The 17,723-nt window shown below is 37.8% G+C and overlaps 2 protein-coding genes across 6 annotated transcripts in view; one reads left to right on the top strand and one right to left on the bottom strand.

Annotated features, from left to right (window-relative positions):
* CMSS1 (cms1 ribosomal small subunit homolog) overlaps positions 1–17,723 on the top strand; it is a 245,818-nt gene that overhangs the window by 7,937 nt on the left and 220,158 nt on the right. The window lies entirely within an intron of this gene.
* FILIP1L (filamin A interacting protein 1 like) overlaps positions 1–17,723 on the bottom strand; it is a 149,570-nt gene that overhangs the window by 7,443 nt on the left and 124,404 nt on the right. For all 5 annotated transcript variants that reach the window (XM_082496615.1, XM_082496616.1, XM_082496617.1 and 2 more), the window contains one exon: positions 11,633–14,387. In XM_082496615.1, the coding sequence (XP_082352741.1) occupies positions 11,633–14,387 (2,755 nt within the window). The remainder of the gene's footprint in view (positions 1–11,632; positions 14,388–17,723) is intronic.

The following is a 17,723-nucleotide window of genomic DNA, read 5'->3' as shown; positions in this document are numbered from 1 at the left end:
GCAGGAGCTGACAGTAATTCATGGTATCGAGTAACAAGGTGATAAAATGTGTGTCAGTTCAGTGTTAACAAATGAAAAATAATATATGTAGGGATATATATATAGTTCGCATACAGTAGTAAATATGCTATCTCTTGTCACTCGGAACACAGATCCTGGAGTCACTGTAAATGGTCTTCGTTGCTCAGCCACTGGCAATTGTCAAACAGGTAACAGGCAGGTTAGGAACTACTAGGAAAAGAATAGAAGAAAACAAACCCTGTGATTTTTTTAGTGTGTAAATCCAAACCATGCCTACGTGGTGAATGTTTTGCGGAGTTTTGTTCAAACAGCTCAGAAAAGCCTATGGCAAAATGCAGAAAAAGGTGGCAAAGACGATCAGTTATGGAATGGCTTCTGCATGAAAGGTAACATTTTCTAAACTTTTTCAAGTTTGGAAAATAGACTGTGGAGCGGAAAAAAAAAACAACAGAAGAAGTCTAGCATTATGGTGACTAGGGGAATACTCTCTAATAATATGCTTGAGAGGGCATCCGTTGAAGGTGGGTTAAAGATAAGTAAAAAGTATTTTCACTTGTCAATGAGCTATGAAACTTGTTGGGACAGGCAGTTTTTGAGGTGATGATATAAATTGGTTTGGAGAGAGTTTAGACTGATTCGTGGCATCCATCAAAGACTGCCAAACACAAAGACATGATCTAGATTTCAACTGTGGATAGCCATAAGTTGTAGGCTGCTGGAAGCTGGGTTTATTACTCTGTTTGCCTCGTACGTAATGGTTTTTCATAATCATTTACTGCTGGTCACTACCAAAGATGAGATACCTAAATCCTGGGTCTGAAGGTATATAACTCGTTTCATGTTTTTGTTTTCAAAATCAGAAAGTTTCCATTTTTACCTTTTTTTTTTTTTTTTAAATAATACATAGAGAAAGGAAAGAGTTTGGCTTTGAAAATGAGAAGGAAAAAGGAAACGCGTTTTTGTTTGCTCTGTGTTCCTTGAAGATTTGACCTCTAGGTGGCAGCAAAGTTTTTCTTTTGTACCGCATCCCAGTATTTTCGCTAAAACTGGACTGGAGCTTGTCGTTAAATGCTGAATAAAAAAAAAAAATTAGCATGCATTTTCATGGTAGTCTTGAATTATAGCACTCATATTGTTAGTATGCAAGGGAAAAAAAACAAAACCACCCCTCCACCCCCCACCAGCCCAAAAAACATTTTGCTTTGATTACTAAAGGCACTGTGTTAAGAAGCCCCTTTTGGGTGGGCTGTTCCTAGCAGTGCTACTCTCTGATGTAAATTTAGAGAGGACATAAAACGTGTCTCAGTTTCCTAACTATAAAATGAATTACATTAGCCATCATTTTCTAAGCATATTGAGATGAATAGATAAAAATATTTATGTAAAGTCTTGCATGCTAAAATGTGATTATGTCTCTAAGAAAAAGTTGTGGGGTTTTGAGTCGTGTTTTCGATGTGGGGCTTGTTTTGTGTGTTGTGGTTTAGTGTGTTGTTTGGTTTTGGTTTGTTTGTTTGTTTGGGTTTTTTTTCAGAAGTGTTCCGGATCAGACATTCCATAGGGTACACAGTGGTTGGAAGATTCTATCTATAGTTGATTGAACAGCAGTGTTAGTATTTCAAGAAGGTACTTGTAGGCCTAGAGTTTTACAGGTTTTGTGCATCTAACTGGTGTTCAGGCTCTATGGTCTTACTAAATCAGTGGGAATTTAGGTGTGAAAATACCCCTGTGCTCTGGCCTATAGTTTGCACCACTTTCCAGCTCGTTAAAACCACCATTTACACACAGTATGGCCTTCTGAGCCATCAGGTTTCCTTTCAAGCAAAAATTTTTTGGTGATTCAAAATGATGTTCTATTTTGCAGTTCTGAATGACAGTATTGAATACATCTAAATTATTATCACTTAGTTCTGAGAGCTGCATTATAACTAATGACTTTGTCAGGGTTTGGTCTGCTTACAGTTGTTTTTATTACTGTGTTACCTTTGCTTATAGCCACAATAACTGAGTTGATGCAACTCCTGGCATAGGCTCAAACTTGAGGATAACAACTGTATTATAGGGCTTTTTTCCTATACGAGTAAACCATACCAGCATTAAGTTTCTGTGCCAGGACCACTAAACTTGCATTTCAGTGATTGTACCAGTCTAGCTGTATAGCTGTCCATCTAGTGGGCCCTCCTCTTCTTTCAGCACTTACAAATTGGTTTCTTTTTTTATCATTCCTGATATAAATTCTGAAGACAAAAGGCTGAATAACTCAAATTTAAGGAAAACACTTGTTGACACTTAACTTTTTGAGTCTAATTACATGTGTAGCTAGATCACTAAACTTTGTTTATTTTTTAAAACTTGGTACTTGACAAAATATGAATCTTGGATATGAGTTGTAAAAAGAACATTTTGAGTTGGTAGACTAGATCAATGCTTAAGCTGCTGTAAGATGCTGCTGTAAGGAGGGAATGGCATTATGTAGGAATTGTCTGGAAAGCACTTGGAAGTAACTGTATATAAAGTTCTGCATTGGTTTAGTTGTATGTGTACTGAAAATTCTCATGCAATCCTCTTAGTTCCTTCGCTGCTACTTAGTATAGAGGCATGTAAGCAGATACGTTGGCTATGGCTTACTTGTGTGTTGGGATGTTCATTTTGGTTTTTGAGCAGATCTGAATGACCAAAAAAAAGACCCCTATATATAGATTTTTAGTGGGCTTTTTCAATTTTATTTTTAACTCTTATCTATGTATGGGAGGTTTGTGTGCACACCAAGAATCTCTTCAAATGTATGCACCCTTTCTACCAATTCATTTCCTCCTTTAAGACGGATGGTTTTCAGTCTCCCCCATTCTTTTTTTGACACACTTGTATTCTGAATTTTCTGGCTCTTTTGTTCATCACTGCTGTTTAGTTATGGCTTCTTGAGTTCCCATTTGTAGGCCACTTTTTATATTTGTTATCTTTCCAAACGATAGAAGAGGAAATAAGATATGTTTATCCTTCAAAAACCAAGATGAGCTGCCTTTTGTATTCTGGACAGCCCTTGGGAGTTCCCATGAAAACACCCATCAAAACAGGGAGTTCTCTCTAAACACCCCTGGAAACGACATGTTACCCTGGAGCTTCCTATCTGGGTAGTTGTACGGTTTTCCTTTACTTAATGTGTCTAAACACAGTGAAATAAATATCAGCAAATAATTACAAAAACAACCAAATCAAAAGACATTAAACTGGCCACATTTTAGAAAAGAGAAGATTGTGTGGTATGTCTGTCATATTAGTCACATTAGCATCGTATTAATTTAAAGTGTTGGACTCGGAAAATACCAAAGTTTTTGTCAGTAGTGCTTATGGTTGTAGAAATAAGCAGTTAAAGCTCATTTTCAAGGCAAGTAATGATCCAAGAATAAGAAAGATGCAGTTTCATAAGGATCTTTTAACTTCCTCAGTTTTAAATTACCCTCTGAAGTAGATGTCAATCACGGGTAATAGGAATTGGCAGGAGAAAGGATGTTAGAGTGAGAGCTCCTTTGCAGTGGCTGTGTTTGTTATTTCATAGTGAATGACAGCAAGTACTTCAGGGATGGGGACAAACACTTCATGGGTGACAATTGCGGAATTTTCATATGTGACTATGAAAATGGCCCTTAATTTCGGGAAGTCAGCTCTGAACCATGCTCTGAAATATCAGGATATACATTCCATACACGCTTTGTTTTCTTTTCCCATGGGCACAGAGGTGGTTTATCTGTTACTTATACGAGCCATCAGGTATTTTACCACAATACAATGCTTGCCTTCTGGGCAGTGGACTAAAGCAAGTTGGAGAGGGGATGTCAAGGAGAGAAAATATGTCTGTTTCTGTGCTGTTCAAGTAGTTCTCCTGCCTTTGGTCTGAATCCTTTTTTTTTTTTTTTTTTTTTTCTTTTCTCTCCTATCTGGAAGTATGATGTATGCTTTGCTTCCTGTTTGAACTGTATTCATTTAAATAGCAGGGAACATGTAGTACTTCTGTAAGTTTTCTTATTTACCTTTCTACAGTCATTGTGGAACTTGATCTATGAGAAATAACTTTAGATAAGGGTTTTACTCACTGCTTAAATTTTTAATTTAAGAAATTTGAGCAACAGAGAGTATGATTTTCAACTTTAGCGGAAGTAGCCAGGGGATGATGCTGAAGATCCTGTACACAGAAGTCCACATATCTGTATGTGCACAAGTGTGCCTCTTGCCAGGCTTAAATTTGTTCCTGGATGCAGTCAGAACATGAGCCAGGTCTGCAAGTGAGAATGAGTTAAGATTAAGTGATAAACCTGAATATTCCCTCTGGACTCCAAACAAGACAGCTTTGGCTGAAATTTCGGGTTAGGCCTCTTCAACTGTGTAGGGCATTCAGATATTTCCTTTTCTTTCACTAGGTCCTGGCATCTGTCTTCTAGGAATCCAGAGGGAAAATTCTCAGTTGCTCTGTGTTTCCTTTTATGCAACCCACTTGTGTGCATGACTATATTGAGGAGCAGTATAAATAATCCTTATACTTACTAACATTAGTAAGAACTTAGCCAGGGTATTGTCTGGCTTGGGGCACTGTACTGTCACACCAAAGGTAAAATGATTAGTAATCTGTATGGTATTAAGTGCTATTGAGTGGGGGAGCAATTGGCTTTGTTTAGTCTGGAGAAAACAAAACTGTGGAAAGACACGATAATTGTCTTCTTATATGTGAAGGTCTGTTGCAGAGAAAATAATTTTCGAAGTCTAGTGGAGGGATAGGAAAGAGAATACTAGATTACAATTTCAGCAAAGGAAATCTAGTTTAAAAATTAGCAAGATTCTTAATGGCAAGGGTATTTCAGCCCTGTTACAGACTCCTAGGGTAACTGTGAAATTGTCGTTGCAGAAGTTTTTTTAGAACAGGATGAACCAGGCATTTCTCTGGAAGGGTTTAAGTGAAGTCATAGTAAGGGAAAAAGCTGGAAAATGCCCTGAGGTCCCTTCTAACTCTATTTTCTATGATTGCTACTCTTCTCCTGATATTTGGCCTATTATAGCACTCTTGATTTCAATAATATGAATTATTTGACAGAAAAATCTATATTAATATTAGGAATAATTTTCATATATGTGACATGATTTGCACTCATGTACCCAAATGTGTCACCATGGTCTTATTTCCTGAATGCCAAGTTTAAATTTACTTCCTGGTGGGGGGGAAAAGAAGCATGGTTGGAAGGAGTTGGAGGCAGAAGTTGTATTCGTAATGACTAAAATTCTGTTATCTGCCTTGCTGTTCTCGGGACATGCCTTCACTGGGAAATGTGATAATCTTTTCAACATAAGAGAGTTTAAAGACTCATTTTTAATAGATAATCGACAAGATGCAGGGAAAGGTAAGGTTATGTTGTGGGTCAGCTCCCCTCAGACAAGGATTTACCTGGCACTGGTTCATCATGCAGCTGGCTGGTCTCTGAAATGAACAGTTACTTGTTGTTAGTTCTCTTCCCTTTGCCCCTTGAAACAAGGAGGGATCTCAGACACCCTGTTAAGGCACCTAGGCTTGCTGAGAATAGTAGTAGTGTGGCCTTTTTAAGGAATACCAAATACTACACTGCGATATTAATTCTGTCCAGGGGAGGGTAGTGCTGGCACTTAAATGTTTCTGCTGGTGCTTAACTGTACGTGTTTTTATAGAATACAAATCTGTGCGATATCATCAATTCACTTGGTTTAAAGCTGCGTTGCCATTTGTTGCGTAAGATTCTTGGCAGCAGGTCTTATTCTGTACAGATTGTGGGCAGGTAGGGATATATGTGTTTGGGTATTTCGAAGTATGCAGTTTTTAAAGATGTGTGGAACTGTGCTCATACCTACATACATCTTTCAACACCTTCAGTATCATACCTACACGCACCTTTTAATGCCTTCAGTATCAGTGTTGTCTGTTCAAAAGTTTTGAATATATCTTTGCTATATTAGTTAATATGGGAAGTTGAAGAAGCATACAGGGGTAGCCAGGTTGGGCCCAAATGTGTTCTGTATGGAGAAGGAAAAAAAAAACCAACCTTCTGCTTTTACCATCATGGCTTTTTTTCTGTCTGGGAGCAGGCTGATTTCCTCTGTGAAGGCCACATTTAAAGGTGTGTTAATTGGAGTCCTATTTAAAATGTTTATATATAAAAGCTTTATATATATATATAAATTATATTGACAGAAAAAACCCTCTACCTTTTGTCCAGACAAGATCGATGTTTCTATGGGATAAAACATGACCTACAAAGCTTGAGTATGGGACAATCAAGGATAAGAAATTCTAGTTTCTAAGCATGATTGCAGCTGCCTTGCTGTGATTTTGCACAAGTCAACTTCTGTCCTAAAAGTGGAGTAGTTTCTTCTTGCTACTTGAGAAGGATGTTAAGGGGACTGATGAATGTTTGTTGTATATTTTGAGTGCTTTGTGATGTATTTGCATGCTAGATTGTATTTCTTCAGGCAATAGTGGTAGCATCTAAGGCAATGAGACCAGGGCTTTGGCAGTGATTCCAATACCAATTCCAATTCCTTTTTGCTTGCCCCTTCAGTTATGTTGATGTAGCTCTTCTGATAGAGCTGTGCTGTGAAATGGATCCTGGTGGTGTGTGTGTGTTTGTTTGGTTTTGTTTGTTTGTTTTAAGAAAGATTTTTGGAATGTGTTTTTTTGGAGTGATGTGGGTTGGTTTTTTTTTTTCTTTTTTTTTTTTAATCCAGGTTAGTTTCTTGACCTCGTTCACAGGGCTGCCTTCCCGAACAGTGATGACAGGGTAACTGAAGGGCAGTGCTTTGTGATACAGGATGTGGTAGGGGTAAGAGAGGGGAGGGAGCCTCTTTTGCCCATCCCTATATGAAGACCCTTTGATGTCAGACCACTGCTTGGTAAGTCAAGAGTCATTGATTAAAACAGTCATGAGAGTCGTCAGAAGAGAATCATGTTCAGTTGGCAGTTCTGATATTTGAGGCTTTCACAGTATGGTGGGTCATTGGGTGATGTGCTAGTGGAGCGAATTCAGCGACATCTTGGGGCTACTGACTACACATTTGTGAAAACACTTCATGCTTCTTAAATTTTTAACATTGGTCTTTTTTTTAAGCACAGTCCCTCTTACACTACTTGGTGTTAATTTTAAAATGTCTTTATACACCCATTCATGCTGTACGTAAACAGTAATATCTTTTTCTCTTCTGTTTCTTGGTAACATAATGTTTTGGTAGTCCTTGCTTAAGCCTGGAGATTAGGCAGTTGTCAGTTTTTGTTTTGCCTGTCTCAATACCTGTTTCCTAGGGACAAAGTCATCCTGCAGCTGGTTACTCCATTTCCATCACCTAACCCTGAAGCATCCATTCAATCTTAATCAAAAAGTAGGGTTGTACAATTCTGTTTCTGATTATTTTTCTCCCCTGTGTGGGGAGCAGGCCCTCTTAAGCCTTGCATGTGATGTTTACATACATATCTTTTTTCTTATTACAGCCTTACATTCTGCCCCCAGACAGCATATTATCTACTGTGCTTTGGATCAGGAAGATTAGCTGGCTGCTCCTGCAATTTTTCTCAATTCTATTTCTTAATTAGCTACTTAAGGGAGGTTTTTAAATAACTGGAAATTCTACCTCTCGGTTGATGGATGGGAACTTTGCTCTCAGAATACCATTACTGCTTCTTATTCTTTTTTCTTTTCCTCCTTTTCCCTCCCTCCCCTTATCCATCCTCCCTGTAAGGACAAAAATTACAAATATTTCTTCTGAAATATTTAATCACGTAAAAAGAATGACTTAAAAATGCTAAGCACTGAACTGTTTGTGCTGCTCTTGCTTGTGTCCCTTTGCTCACTCGCTGAAATAAAACTGAAAAGATGAAGGAACATGGGCTGGTAACTTCTGCCATTTTTTTTATCAGTTAATTCTCCCTTTCTCTTCCTGGGGACTTAACTCAATATCCAGGGGAAAGGGTAGATTTTTGGACTTCAGAGGAGGTGCCTGCTTAGAGTTTTGGAAAAGAGAAACGTTGATATTATGATCTGCTAAAAACTGCTTTTATGATCTCTTACACAGTTTAATCCCTCTGATATATGCTACTTACTTTGTGACCATATTTCCCATTAACATTTAATCAAATCATTACATACCTGTCAGACTTTAGGTTTTTGGGAAAATGTTGAAAACAAAAATGTCTCAGCCTCCAAATTAGCAGCAATACTTACCACTTATGGAATGCTTGAAATTCCTAGAAAAGCTGCCTTACTTGATTGAATTTTAATATTATGCTTGATGGTTTGGGTTTTTTTCAGTGTGTTTAAATCAATTTGCAGACAACTAATTTAATTTTCTCCTTGCTCTGCTGTTTTCTCTTTGTCTGCCAAGGAAGTAGGTGAATATTCCCACTCAGCAAAATGGAAATAATCTGAAATATGGAGTGGTGATCTGAACAACTTGAGGTTAATTTGTAAATAGGTAATTTGCTGTTATTAATAAACTATGATTCCTATTTGTTATTTTATGATAATTTTACAGCTAATTTATTTCTGTTCAAACTACTAAGTAAGTTTCAGCTCTCAACAAATACATCCAGGTGTTTTTCTCTGCTGTGTGCTTTGAAATATATATTGGGAATTCAAACAGGATGAACAGATTTTATTCTGAAAACCTTATTTTTTGTTAAAATAATTATTTGATGTTTCATATGTTGGAATAAATGACAAAAATTCCACTGTGAAGTCAGTTAACATCTACTCCTGGATTGTTTCATCAACAGGGGAATGTAAGCATCCCTTAATCAAGGTGTGTGTTCAGGAAAAGTAGCAAGTTCATTTACAGGCAATGATGGTGCTTCTTATTTAGGAGTTAACGGCCATGAGTGGCTGCTTCCTTTGTCTTTTGTTAATTGAACAGTTACTGGTAAGCCATCACCAGTGTAAGGATTAAGACAGGAACAGAAGAACTGTTCTGTTTAATAATTAAATGTATAGGTGGTGTGGACTCTCACCTACCATTTGTATTCATAATAGCTTGGGAATTGTCCAAAGGACTAAGTGTGCTTATTGCTATGTCCTATCTGTGCTTTTCTTTTACAAGACATTGTAATAGATGGCCAGGTGGTTAATGATCAACATGTTTCTGTGTATTTTGGAACGCAGGTATGAATTTTTTTTTTTTTTTTTCCCTACAAGACTTTTAAGTCCAACTGAAGAAAATATTAGTGATTCTGGAGAACAAGTGTTCATCCTTTAGTTTTTGGAAGCTGTGGTGTTTGTTAGTACACTGGCAAGTGTCTACTTCAGACACAGTTATTCAGTATCATGTTTGTAATGTGTCCCTGCAGAGATCTTGGGTATGGATCAGCAGGATATGTGGTACAAGTGCAGAGAATGTGTTTTGAATGGACTGCTGCTTAATTTTGAACGAGCCCTGCAGTTAAGAAGGTGTAAGCTGAATGTAGTTAAGTAACTTGTTTGTATAATTAGCACACTCTAAAATTATAATGATCTCGACTTGCCTGAGTGCTGGCTGCTGTCTTGATCAGTAACTTTTGCTGAAGTTGGTGGGAGCCAAAGTTTGCTTTGCAGGATAAGACTGTGTACTTGCTCTGAACCAGATCTTAGTCAGATCTCACTTTTGCAGTCAGTGGAGGTAAACTGAGACAAAACAAGTGGGAAGGACCTCTTATGAATGAAGCTCAGTAGCTTCAGGAAATGTATCAGTATGACATTAAGCTAGGCTTGTGTAGGTCCACATTTTGTCTTTTTAAAATTGCCACTGCTCAACTGTAATACATTTATTATAATCATTTCTATCACATATCTTAAAAGTTAATACTTTTTCTTCCCATTGTTAATTTTACTGAGTAAAGCGTGTATGGGTGGTAGTCTTTGCTTTTCAATAGAAACTGTTCCTTCTAAATCAGTCATTGCCTACAGTTATAATTATTTCAATTCCTGTCCATCAAAAGGACTTAAAATGATGAAAGTTCCCTTGTTAGGTGAAAGCACGTGCCAAAGTCCTTTGCTGAATGAGTTGCTAAGTTATAGTGCAGAAATACTGTGGTTTTTTTTTCTCTAGATAATGGAAACAGAATAAAGATATGAGTTCACTGAACAGGGACTTTCTGATACTTGCAAACTTCCTTGTTGATAAGGAGTGGGGTTTTTTTGTGTGTGTGTGGTTTGCTGTTGTTTGTGTTTGTTTGTTTGTTTTAAATAATTCACCCCCACATCCCCTCAAGAGCATAAGATGCATAACATTTAACTTTTTAGAATAAGAAGCAGCTGTTCCAATTTACATTTGCAGTTTACAGCTTATGAAAAAGAGATATTTGAAAGTGCATTTCAGGTCTTTTGGGCTGATTTACATTCTGTGTAAAGTTGGTCCACTACTAGCAGTATTTTCTGGGAGGTTAGGATTGACTGCTTGGCACACACGTAAAAATCAGACTTGCTTACATTTCTGTCCTTTTCTTAGGCACTAATACTGTATCTATCATTGAAATACTTTAACCTGTTTTGTCCATTCTGTATGGTACTCCTATTTACCATAGTTCTAGAGGCATACATGTTTGGAGAGTTAGTCTGGTACTACTTCTTAATGCTTCTGTCAATCCTATTATATGAAAAACATGAAGCTGTGCCATAGTTTGCTAATCTTATTTCTTCCTCAGTGTAGCTGTGTGATGTATATTGCATGTTGAATTGATGGCTAGGAGGACAGATGAAATTTGAATATTATGTGTGAATCCATTCCTCTGAGTTATCCTTTAGGAATGTAAGTGTTGATGTTTATTGTTTCACAGTGTACCTAAATGATAGCAGTTTTTCTGTTGTGTTGGAAAAAACGACTTGCCTTGTTTGGGGAGAATAATTTTGTGATATAAGGTTCTGAACTTAGTTCACTTACATTTACAAGAAAAGTTTACAGAAAGGTTTAAAAAGAGTTTTAACCAAACTGTAAAAAAAGATGGGGAGAAAAAGTGGTGGTTGTGCTCTGGACCATATCATGTATGCAACATAAATTTGTAATGAGATACAATACATAATATTTTGAGTGTTTGTGTGTGATATACTGATAATTATCTGAAATGAGAGGGCTAGGAGGAGTTGGGAAATAGCATGGAAGATAATGAATCAAGTCTTATCTGAAGTTAGCAGGCAATATTATGGCTTAATTCAAATTCTACCATACATGCAAAAAAATACAAAACACACATAGCGAACAAAAATATTCTGCAAGCAATGATAAAAATAATCAATTATTTACTGTTTTTGTAATGTTAAAATATTTTACCAAGGCAAGTTGCAGTCAAAAGTAATGTGAGTTATTTTGAAAATGGAAATACATAAAGATGCATTTATACAAGTGCAAGACTAAATATTTTACATAACTGTATTCCAATGAGAAGATATACAGTAAGTGCACACTTGATAACACTAAGCAGGCAAAACTTAAAGTTAGTTCCATATACTGTTGTATAGTTCATGCACAGATCTCTCCCAAAGTAAAGGGGCTGTTCCAAATAATTCTTGCTGGGATGAAAAACAGGATGGGTTGCTGGTAAGGGTGTCAGCATGGGTGGGGGTCAGTTATAGACATTACTTACTGTAATTTGTGATTGCCGTGGGAGAGGAGTGGCTGATGGTGTGATAGTAATACTGCTGGTGATTTTATTGGTGGGCTTACTGGGTAGGCCATTAGCTAGTGCTGGAGTTCTGTTGTCTTGCACTGGATTACAAGGGCTGATGGGCTTGGAATTGGTGAGAGCTTGGACGTAAGGACTTCCTAAATGGATGTGGATTTTGTTATCCTCAGTAGTTATTACACTTGATCCCGTACTGTTAGATCTCTGAAACTGCCATGATGACTGCCTGTCTGGGGATACTCTAAAAACGGCATGCTTGGCTCCTATTTCCAAAGGCTCTGAGGAGATTATTTGTTCCTGAGAACTTGAGCCTGGTAAAGCCAAAGGGGACATTGTTCTTTCAGGAGTTAAAGAGCCACATGATTCAGGAGTTTGAGATCTTGCAAAAGTAGCCATAGTAATAGGAGAAATTACTTGCTCTGGACTCATGTAACCTTCTGCTGCTTTTGATTTTACGGGTGTTAAGGAGGCATTTTGAATAATGGTTATTCTTTGCTTTGGAGTGCCACAGTTGGGTATAACTGCTGTGCTTGTGTAGGAGTGAGGACTTTCAGTGGTAGGACTAGTTATTTCAAGTGTTGCTGTGTTCTGTCCATGGTCTGGAGTTACTTTTATGTGAAGAGGTTGGCCAGGTGTATGGCTTAGCACGAGGTCTCCAGTCTGTGCACAGTTTCCATTTTGCTTTGTGTGAATCTTTCCATTTTGAGGATGGCTCTCTTTGGACTTCATCCAAGGGATCCATAATTTTTTGTTCACAGCATTTGCAATGGGTGAGTTGCTTTTGAAAGACACAGTTTGTTCTTCCTCATTGTTATCTTTGTCCTCATTATCGCTGTCTTCATACAGCTGCCCATTAATGACTGTTCGCTCTAAAGGAATGAGGGTTTTGTAATCGGGTGGTTCATTGTCTGCTGGATCTGTCTGGACTTCTTTAGAAAAAACTTGCAAATCAGAAATTCTTCTTCCATTGAGACCGGGCCTGCAGTTTTTGCTGAAGCGTCTGTACCTCTCCAATTCTTTCGTGAGGCTTTCCATTTCTCTTGCTAACTCCCTATTCTTGTTTTCTTGCTGGAGGAGTTTCTTCTGTAAGACTGTATGATCACCTCGGAGGTGACAGATTAGGTCTTCTCTTGCCATGTATTCATGAATTTTCTCTTTCAGTGCATCTACTTCTCTGGAAAGATGACTTGATTTGGCTTCCTCTTCTCTGAGCTTCTTAAAAAGACGTTGCTCTTGATTGGACTCTGCCTTTTCTGTTAATTTATACCTAGCCACTTCCATTTTCACAGCCTCCAGCTCCTCTGATAGGAGCTTGGCTCTGTCCCGTTCATTGACATATCTTCGTTCCAGAGACTCAAATTCATCTTCAGTTTTCATAAGATCATCTTCTATAGCCTTCATTTCTTTCAGCTTCTGCTTAAGCCTCTCAACTTCTTGAGAAAGCTCTTTGATTTTGTTGTTCTCCTGCTGCAAGGAGGTGCTGGATTTAGTACTCTCCTTAAGTTTATTTTTAAGAAATTCTTTTTCAACAGCTTCCAGTGACTGAAGTCGTTTTCTTAGAATATTCACTTTGGAAACAAGATCACTTCCTTTCTCCTCTTCTGCTTTGAGTTTGTTTTTCAGTTCATCCCTTTCTTTTGTAACACTGGACACTTTTTCCTCTGCATCAGATTTTGATTTCAGTGCCTTTTTACTTTCCTCAATTAGTTTTTCTGTAACGGACATTACTTTGTTTTGTTCCACCTGAAGCTGAGAAGTTGCAGCTTGCAGCTTTTCTTCTGTTTGCTTTATTTTTTCACCCATAGTTTTTCTTTCATCCACAAGCATCACTGTTAAACTCTTCAGCTTAGTTAAATCTTCTTTAAGTGTGAACTCAGTTTTTTCTAACTTACTTTCAATTGCTTCAAGCTCGCCAATTCTAGCTTTTAAGCCATCCAGCTCATGCGACAACTGCTTTGTTAACATTTTTTCTCTTTCTAGGTTGCATTTCAGGGAGTAGCATTCCTGTTTGCTCTTGCTGAAAGCATCTTCTAACTTCTCCAGCTCCATAATTCTTTTGTTGAGTTTGTCGACTTCCCCTTTAAGGTTCTTGCTCTGTGATGCTTCTTTTTCTAGCTTTCTATTTAGTTCTCTGCACTGATCTTCCATTTTTATGAGCTCTTCGTCTTTTCCTTCCATCTCCAGCAGTCGTTTCCGTAGTTCTTCTACTTCAGTCATAAGCGTGGAGTTCCCACACTCTCCCTTATTTATCTTATCCCTTAGGTCTTGCAGTTCTTCTTCTGCTTTTCGTAAGGATTTATTGGTTTCTTCCAGCTCATCAATTTGTCGGCTGAGAGCGGTTAATTTTAACCGGAGCTGACGATTCTGACTGTCTTCATTGGTTAGTTTGGCCATCATTGCTTCTTGGTCTTGGGAAATCTTACTGCTTTGGGCTTGAAGCTCAGCCTCCAGCCTGCTGGCTCTCTGTTCCTCTTCTTGAACTTTTGCTTCAGCAAAAGCCAGCTTCTTGTGTGCTTGTTCTGCAGAAGTGGTTAATTCTTGAATTTTTTGACTTTGTTGATTCAACTGCTCAGTGAGTCTCTGCTGTTCATCCACCACCATTAAAGCAAAGGATTTCAGTTTAGTCAATTCTTCTTTCAGTTTAGCTATTTTCTTGTTGTTTTCCTTTTCTTTTTTTGCCTGATATGCTGTTTCTTGTTCAAGGAGCTTTTTCAATCTGTGGGAGGAAATAATATTGTATTTTGTAGCCATCTTAATGGGCATTTAAAAAACACACCGGAACTGTTATGACATCTCTGCCAGATGTGCACAAACATCCACTGGTAACTACAAGCAGACCTCTCCTTGTGGTGTCATGGGGCCCCCAGGCCTTATTTTCTACTCAGTTCTTTTGTAACAGACATATCAATATAATCCTTTAGACTTAACAACTTATGTAATTGCGCATCTTTGATTACATTATTACATTTCAGCTTTGGGCAGGTATCAGTGCAACACAACATTTTTGCTCTGTTGTGCCAGGGCAACACTGATCTTGGCTGATTGAGGCTACCTATGTGCGTGCAGGTTGTGGTTGGTTTGTTTCTTTGTTTTTCCAAGAAATGTGATTATCATAGGGGTTGAGAAATTAAACCACTGCAGCTCTCAAGGGCAGGTATAATTTACAGCGTCGTAAACCTCCTAATACCTTTAAGTTACTTATAAACCATCCTGATGTTTTATGATTAAACCTTATGGATGTTAAAGTCTGTGAGGGAAAATGTAGCCACACTAGGCAGTTAGTCAGGCTGCCTAATGTCAATTTCTAAGCAGCATATCAGAGCAAAACTAAACTAGGTAAGCCAGTCCTCAGTGAAAATGCAGGCCTTGTGACCTTGTATCGTACACACACATGGAAAAAAATGCAGTCAGCAAATAAACAGGTATTCAGGTTGTGCCTTTTGAACTTGAGGAAGCCCAAACGTCTTGCTGTTTGTTAGACTTGGATTTGGTCTTATATCCAAAGCTTGCAGATATACCTAAGTGCAACCCTGCTTTTATGTGATTTTTGAAGGTTTTCAAAATGGTTTTCCAAAATTAGTTTTACAAGTTTGTGTTAGTACTCACTCTTTACTGAGATGCAACATACTTAATTTGTTAGAGACTTTGGATAAGGTTGTGCATTTGTTTATGTAAGATCCTAAGAAACCTCCAAATACCTCAAATAATTACATTCTTTTGTAGACTTTGTCAGGGAGTTGTTTGTGGAGTTGGTCTGAGGTATGATTGGTTTGGCCAGCACGTTTCTCTTCTTGCAATTAGATTTTTCCCACAGCCAACCTATAATTATATTCTGATATTAAAGAAAACTCTGAAAAGCCAAGATTGAAGTAATAAGGTAGTAGAATTTGTATGTTTCACTCTTGTTCATATGTATGGTAGGTGTCCAGTTGTGTAGATTATGTGAGGGAAATGAATTACATATCAGAACTGTACTTGCAGAAAATGACTGCTTCAGCACTCATTTGCTGAAGCCCCCCCCCCCCCCCCCCCCCCCCCCGAAATATGACGATGACTCTCTAGAAGTTGCTGCTGAAACAACATTCCTGTTCCACATTTGTCTCGGGTCACTATTGTGATGCCCTTGACCAAGTGGTAAGTCTTTACAGCTTCCCACTGACAAGTTCCTGTTGCAGCCGTCCTTTTAGTTCAGGAAGAGCTTAGATAACGGCCTCCTTTGCACAGCTCTTTATTAGCTGTTGACTGACTGGAGGCATGTATTTCTGGGCATTTAATAGGCTGCCTCAGCAACATCCCCTTTGGCAGCACTGTAGGTTTTCCTGCACGGAGAGAGGAAGTCCCTGGCATTCTACAACTGTCCATCAGACTTGTCTGATTTAGTGGTGATATTGTATAGAAGTCTATGACTATGGAATTTCTTACACCACCTTCACCATTCCTGCTGGTTTTATTTCAGTGCATATAAGTTGCGCTATATTGAAGGTAATTAAATGCCTTATACGCAAAACTGACGGAATGGGAAGTAGTGATAAACAGAGTTGATATCAAAGACTTAAAGCAGCCCCAAATGCTTTACAACAGTCAATTAACATAATAGGGAAAACAGACATGAAAAGGTAGAAGTGGAGAGGAAGAGGTTTGTGAAATGGGCTTGAAGGAACGCCGCTGGTTGACAGAACAAATAAATGGGGAGAAGACTGCGCCATCAAAGGCGGCTTTTTACTGTGTTGTTGGTGTATAAACTTTGGTCCACTTTCAGTTTGATTTCTTTTTAGTGTAAAAAAAAAAAAAAAAAAAAATCTCTCTTCCCTCCCCACCCTTGTCTCTAAATGCTTTAGTAGTGAAGTTCAATTGATGACATACCGTTGCCATAGATATAAAACCATAACAGAAGCATAACTAACAATTTCATTTGGATTGAACTCAGTTTTTGTGTGTGCAGGAAGTTAAGGCATCTCATATTAATACTATTAAAATAGACTTGAGCTTATTAGCACTTGATTCATTTTAGCTTGCTTCACTATAATTTCTGTAAGGCAAATTTAGCTGAGGTGATTAATACCTAAATTAATCAGTGTTTTACCCAACACTTCTGTATTAACTAGTTGATATCTCTCTGGCCAAATGAAACTCTAATGCTCCAGTGACTCATGCACCTTAAATTGCTTTAGAAAGACAATTCTTAGAACAAATGGTAACCAACAACTGTGAATTGCATAGGGATGCTGTATAACTTTTTGTGATGCAAATAACGGGTTTTATTTATGCACAATTATCTTGACAGATGTTTGAGTGAATAATCCCAGCAGTCCTTCCAGGGAGCATCAGTCTATGTACAATTTATATTTTTTTCTGTCAGCTTCTCCTTTGTTTTTTCTTCTATAACTTCATTTCTCAAGCTATCTGAAATGTTTAAGACTTGCTTCAGCAAAGCACTTGAGATTCCAGCCCAAACCAAGTGCTTGAGTGAGATAGTCTAACCCAACCTCTGATCAAGTCTGTGTTGCAAGGGCTATTTGAATGAAAGTGCCTAAACCATTGGTCCTGACCGGGATCATTGTATAAACTGAGAAGGATTTTCAAGAGATTCTGTTTCTTTGGTCATGCCAAAAGACTTCAGGGTATTTAAAAATGTTTCCTTCGTTCAAAAGATAAAATGCAGTTTTAAGATTCAAACAGAAATGCAAGCAAATACTTCTAACCCCTGAGATCTATTTCTTTGGGAAAAAATACTTCTATAAAATCACTCCATTGAAGTTATGTTACAGAGCATAGTGCAGAAGCTGTGAATTAAAGGATTTAAACGCGTTTCTAAAATGGAAAAGGGGATGTATTAAGCATGGTATGTATATTTTTTTGATATGGTGTAGTTAATTAAGTTTTGTACTTGTTTTTGATAACTGTATGCTTATTCGTGTATTCCTCTACAGAAATATTCATGTATTCCTATACAGAAAATGGCTTTAACAGTGCTGAATAGATACTGATTTCTTGGACAGAGTTGAGATTGATACTGTAAGAAGTCAACTGGGAGTCTGTGAATTTTTCCTTG

The sequence above is a fragment of the Vanellus vanellus genome (genome assembly GCF_965231255.1).
Source record: "Vanellus vanellus genome assembly, chromosome: 1".
Classification (NCBI taxonomy): domain Eukaryota; kingdom Metazoa; phylum Chordata; class Aves; order Charadriiformes; family Charadriidae; genus Vanellus; species Vanellus vanellus.
This window is presented reverse-complemented; position numbering and strand designations above follow the sequence as displayed.